The sequence below is a fragment of the Cynara cardunculus genome (assembly GCF_001531365.2).
Source record: "Cynara cardunculus var. scolymus isolate 2C chromosome LG 10, CcrdV1, whole genome shotgun sequence".
Classification (NCBI taxonomy): domain Eukaryota; kingdom Viridiplantae; phylum Streptophyta; class Magnoliopsida; order Asterales; family Asteraceae; genus Cynara; species Cynara cardunculus.
The window spans coordinates 2764815-2770969 of record NC_037537.1 but is presented as its reverse complement, the minus strand read 5'-3'; the positions used below and the strand labels follow the sequence as shown (position 1 = coordinate 2770969).

General features: G+C 37.9%; 1 protein-coding gene across 1 annotated transcript; it reads left to right on the top strand.

The window, feature by feature from the left end:
* The first annotated feature begins 1269 nt into the window (after positions 1–1269).
* LOC112519166 (zinc finger BED domain-containing protein RICESLEEPER 2-like) lies at positions 1270–4185 on the top strand. Its single transcript, XM_025127163.1, has 6 exons — positions 1270–1507; positions 1562–2511; positions 2594–2635; positions 2737–3334; positions 3432–3496; positions 3895–4185. Exons 1-6 carry the CDS (start codon positions 1270–1272, stop codon positions 4183–4185), a joined length of 2184 nt encoding a protein of 727 aa, XP_024982931.1.
* Positions 4186–6155: the final 1970 nt, after the last annotated feature.

Genomic DNA, 6155 nt, shown 5'->3' with positions numbered 1-6155 from the left:
TTCAATCTTCGGTCTATGAAGATCTTCCTTCAATCGGCTTGTAACTTCAAAATATTTTCAATATGCATTTCAGCTAGGGATGGCAAAAAAACCCGAAACCGATGGTGAAAACCAAAAACCGAACAATTCGGGTCGGGTTCGGGGACCTCTTAACGGGTACGGGGCAGGGATCGGGGAGAGTTTCGGGGATTATATCGGGGACGGGGACGGTACTCACCGACCCGGACCGGCCCGATAGTATATATAATATATTTAAATTTTATAAATTACACTTTAATAAATGGTAGCCCAAAACATATAACATATTCCAGCCCAACTTATCAATGGTAGCCCAATAAGGCAATAACCTATGACTGTATGACAGACACAGACTACTGCTTGACTCAACGACATCGCCTCCTCCGACCATTCTTCGTCTTCTCCATTCTTGCTTGACTCTCTCGACTCCCGCTCCTGCACGACACCAGTCACCAGTCGCACGACTCTCGCGGGCCGCCGCACGACTCTCGTCGGCCGCCGCTCCCACTCGCAGGCGACCTAACTCCCAGTCGCCGCTGTATTGCTCTCTCCCGCCTTGACCTAACTCCCCGCCGGCGCTGTCCCTCAGTTTCTCCTGTTGCAATTGAAGGTATGTCCATTCCTTCCATTCTTCACAGTCTGGTAGTACTTCCATTCTTCACAGTAGAAATTTACATTTTACATTTACGGTAGATACTTCAGATTATAAATATTTTAGGCATTCTGTAATATGTTTATAAATTTATTGTATTGACTTGTCTATATAAATCCTATATAACTCTATATAATAAAGATTGCCTTGATTCTGTTGTATTCAATACCATATTTGCCAATTGAGATTTAGATCTTCCCAAGGTTCCTGCAGGTGTATTACTATCCACTAGCTCTTCCTTAAGTCTACTATTTGATCTTAGGGTTGTGGAACTAGTATACTTTTTGGAAGGCAATTTAGAACCAGATGATGAATTTGTGGAACTGCCATTGTTATTGAGGAATCCTAAATTATGAGTTGCAACTTGATTTTGTTCATAATCTATTTGTTCATAATCAGAACTTGAGAAGCATTAGTTATTCTAAGTGAATATYAGAAYTTGGTAACTTGATTTTGTTCATAATCTATTTGTTGATCAATGGAGTAGGTTTGGTAACTTGGTATTATTTAATTTGTTTGTCTTTACATACGTGATATCAGATATGGAAATACAATGTAATGATTCCAATACAATCAATCCTATTGATAGTCATCCAATAATGAATGAGTCTATTTCACAAAGTAAGCCAATTAGATCATCACCTGCGATTAATTCAGTGACTGAAAATGAAACGCAAACTAATCATGTMTCTGATAATGATGAAATTGAGTCGGGGGGTAGAAAGAGGAAAACACGATCAATAGTATGGAACCACTTTAAGAAGATTAAAGTGGATGGTAGTGATAAAGCAGAGTGTAACTATTGCAAAAAGAAATTGGGAGCGAACTCGAAAAATGGTACAAGGCATTTACATGACCATTTCAAGTCTTGTGCAAGGCGACCTGTTCGAGATATACGCCAACATATCTTAGTAGGGGAGCAAAATAAGGTTGATGGTACTTCATCGTATGTTTCTAATTATACTTTTAATGTGGATAAATCAAGAAGAAATCTCGCAGAGATGATAATCATACACGAGTATCCACTTTCAATAGTAGAACATCATGGGTTCCGAAAGTTTGTGGGGGGTCTTCAACCTTTGTTTAAGGTTCCATCTCGAAACACCATTAAAAGTGACATACTAAAGATTTATGATTTTGAAAGACAAAAGACATTGAAGATGTTAGAAAAGAACACTAGTAGGATAGCAATTACGACTGATATGTGGACGGCTAACAATCAAAAAAAGGGATTTATGACGGTCACTGCTCACTTTGTTGATCAAAATTGGAATATGCAAAGTCGGATCATGAGATTTATTTTTGTGTCTTGTCCACATACATCTGAAGTTCTTGCGGATGTACTTTATGATTGTTTATTGGATTGGAATCTTGATAGAAAACTGTCCACACTAACTGTTGATAATTGCACCACAAATGATGCAATAATCAACATATTGTTGGACAAGCTTCCTATGAGTTCACTTATGATGGGTGGGAGGTTGTTCCACATGCGATGTTGTGCACACGTTCTCAATTTGATAGTTCAAGATGGATTGGCTGTTCTTGGGGACGGGATTGAAAGGATTAGAGATAGTGTGGCCTTTTGGATTGCATCACCAAAAAGAGATCAAAAGTTTGAGGAAGCAGCTCGCCAATTGRGAATATCATCCACCAAGAAATTGGCACTTGATTGTAAGACTCGATGGAATTCTACTTATTTGATGATTAGTGTTGCTATAGTTTACAAAGACGTCTTTCAACGCTTACACCAACGAGAGTCTCAGTATAAAAATTTGCCAACGCAACGGGATTGGGAGTTTGCTAAAGAGATTTGTGATAGATTGCAATTATTTTATGAGGTAATTCTAATTTTTATTTAAACTTTACTTTTGTTTTGTTGATATGAGTTAACTTTACTTATCGTTTTTTTGGCAATCTTAGGTAACAGTAATGTTTTCTGGTTCAAAGTATCCCACTACAAATGTATTTTTTCCATCGATATATGAAATTAGATATTCTTTGGTCGACTGGTCATGTTCTCCTAGTGAAGTTATTAGAAACATGGCTAAAAGATGCTTTTGAAGTTTGACAAGTATTGGTCTGTTATACATGGGATTATGGAAATGGCAGCGGTTTTAGATCCTCGGTATAAATTGAAGTTTGTGGAGTTACTTTTTCCTGTGTTGTACGGACAAGACAAATCGGCGATTGAACTTGAGAAGCTCAAGGAATTGGTCTACACTTTGTTTCAAGAATATGAGCTTAGTGATCCTGGTGTAAGAAACAACAACGAAGGTGTTAGTGGTTCGTCTTCTTTAAGTTCAGGGTCTTCAGCAAGTCATCAGGTTGAATTTAAAAAACTCTTATCAAATATTGCTTCAATTGCCAACCAGCATGATGATTCAGGTATTACAACAGAATTGGATAATTATTTGAAAAATAAACTTTTGCCTAAAGACATGGAACTTGATTTGTTACTTTGGTGGAAGACAAATGGGTTTAAATACCCAACACTTCAAAGGATTGGTAGAGACATATTAGCCGTTCTTATTTCGACTGTCGCCTCGGAATCTGCATTTAGTACAGGTGGAAGATTGGTAACTCCATATCGTAGTCGACTTCATCCAAAAACATTGAAGGCTCTAATGTGTGGTCAAAGTTGGCTATTGAATGAAATACGAGGTAATCTTATATTTCTTTTAGTTATGAATTCTTTTTAGTTATATATTTAGTATTTCAATCATTTTATTTATTTATACTACATTGTGTTTTTTTATAGAAACTTGTTCTGATGATATCGAAGCATATTACCGTACGATTGAGTATGATTATGACGTGGAAGAGGTAACTACAATTACAATACTATAGACAATGATTATGGTATATTTATTTATTTAGACTTTTACATACATTTTATTTTATAGGAAGCTAAGGAAAGTGAAAGCTTGGGTTGACGAGTTTGGCCATTTGGGAGTTCTCAGTTTCAAGTTAGTAATCTAGCAAGTTTGTCTACTTGTCTTTCGAGTTCGTTGGATTATGTCTAAACTCTAGTTTATTTTGGGATTGTAATTTAAGACGTTTTTGGTTGATCATGTACTCAATATGATGGTCATTGTCTTTTTGTSAAGGTTTATTTTGATTATGTTTTTGTTCGATAATGGTTGTCCAAGAAACAGCCAAACAGATTTACTTGATTATGTTTTTATTCCAATTTTTTGCTTGATAAATATGTGTTTTTCCAGATTCGGGTTCGGGTTATGGTTCGGGTTCGGGTTCGGGTTCGGGTTCGGGTTCGGTTTCAGGTAAAACCAATGGGTAACGGTTATTCTGCTCTTAACGGGTTACCAATGGGGATCGGGGAAACCGCGGGGACCCGATGGGAATCCCTGATAAGATCCCTGACGGGGATCGGGACGGTTACAGGGATGGTTATGGTTATCGGTTTCGGGGATGGGGACTCTAAAAACCGGCCCGAACCCGGCCCGTTGCCATTTCTAATTTCAGCTACTTCGAAGTCTTGGTGTGTTTATTAGACAGTTGATCCACAACACCGTATCGGTGACCTTCTGTCTTCACATCGGCTAGTCTTCGATTTTGCCAATGGCTTTAAGTATGTACCAAGACACCAATTTACAAAGAACCAATAACTACCAAGTGTTGCTAAGGTAGAGGAACAGATCAGTGGGTCATCACCAAATCAATAGGTGACCCAACACCCATCCAAAATTTAGATAAGTTCTGAACACAAGGGAATGGGTCCTTACCTTTCTTCTTGATTGACGAACCGTCCTTAGCATAGAGAATTTCATTTTGCCACCTCCAAAGTTGCCAACGAGCCATAGCGCACACTGATAAGAAAATCATCCCAACCTTGCAATGAGCTCCTACATGATGGACAAGCCATTTAAAATCAGTCAACGAGGATAAACGTGGAGCTTTTAGATCCCACCAGGCCCAAATTTTTCTCCAAATAATGCTCGCCACAGGACAAGAAAAGAAGCAATGATCCATTGTTTCAACACCTTTACCACACAAAATACACTCCAAAGATTGTAACGGAATCCCTCTCTTCGAAAGATTGAACCTTACAGGAATGGCTTCTTTAAGCAACCGCCAAGTGAAAATATTAACTTTCTTCGTGATTAACGGACTCCAAAAGGAGAAATCATTGTTATCAACATTTGTATCGACAGCCCCTTGAAGAAATTTAGACATTAAATTGACCGAAAAATCTCATTCTTGTCTCAATTCCACGACCACACATCCTCACTTGAAGTATTGAAAGCCGTTTGAGAAAGATACATTTCTAAGGCTTGAAGGTCATCTGAGCTTCTTCCCTTGATTGTCGATTTCCAGTCCCAAGCTCCACGCCAAGCTCCATTGATGTAATTCCATTTTTCTTTGAACAAAGCATTTTTATCCCTCTCCATAGCATAAAGTCTAGGATAGAGATCTTTCAACTTTCTGCCTTGACCAATACTCATATCCTTCCAAAAAAGAGAAATTGAATCTTTAGCAATCTTTTTGGAAAACGAATAAATAATATTCTGACCTGCAACTTCCATATTCTTGCAAGTGTTAACAATAGAAACCCAAGCACTTTTCCCGACCAAAGGCCTATAAGAATAAAGATCACCGTCCTCGCCATAGAATTCAGATATGACGTCCTTCCAAATAGCATTTGTACTTGACAAAAACCTTCAAATCCATTTAGCTAACAAGGCATCATTTTTTGCTTTTAAACTAATGACACCCAAACCACCTTTTGACTTCGAGTTAAGATTTTTTCCCAAGCAACCCAATGAATCCTTTTTTCATCCTCCTTAAATCCCTAAAAGGATCTTCTTCTTATTGATTCCAAAGTTTTTAAAATAGAATTGGGCGCTTTAAAAAGTCTGCCATATTTTTGACATCCGCTTCCGGAACACCAATACCAAAAAGATTGCATTTGGACAGATTTATACGCAGTCCTGAAACATCATGAAAGCAACTTAGAATATTAGTAAGAGTTACTAAATTCTTACGAGACCATTTCCCAAATATTAAAGCATCATCCGCAAATTGAAGGAGAGAAAGATTCTGATTCAACTTCGCAAGACAGATGCCCTTGAAAAGACCCTGATTACAGGCAGTACTGATCATAAGCTGTAAGACTTCCCCCACAAGCAGAAAAAGGAAATGAGAGAGAGGATCTCCTTGTCTTAAACCCCTTTCCATATAAAACTCATTTGAAGGCGTACTGGTCGGTTATATTTCACACCTTTAGACTTAATGAAATTGGGCCGAAAAGCAAGTATACAATACGGCCCAACGTCGTCTTTCCAAGTAATAAAGTGGTACAAGTACCGGATTATCGTCCACAGAGATTGTAGCCAAAGTTAGATTAGAGTCCAATGAAAGAGATGATTTCAGATGACGATTTCGAAGACTTTTCTTTGATTTTAAGGTGATCGAAAACAGAATACAGAATATATAAAAGAAGCAAGGGTGTAAGACTTAAGGT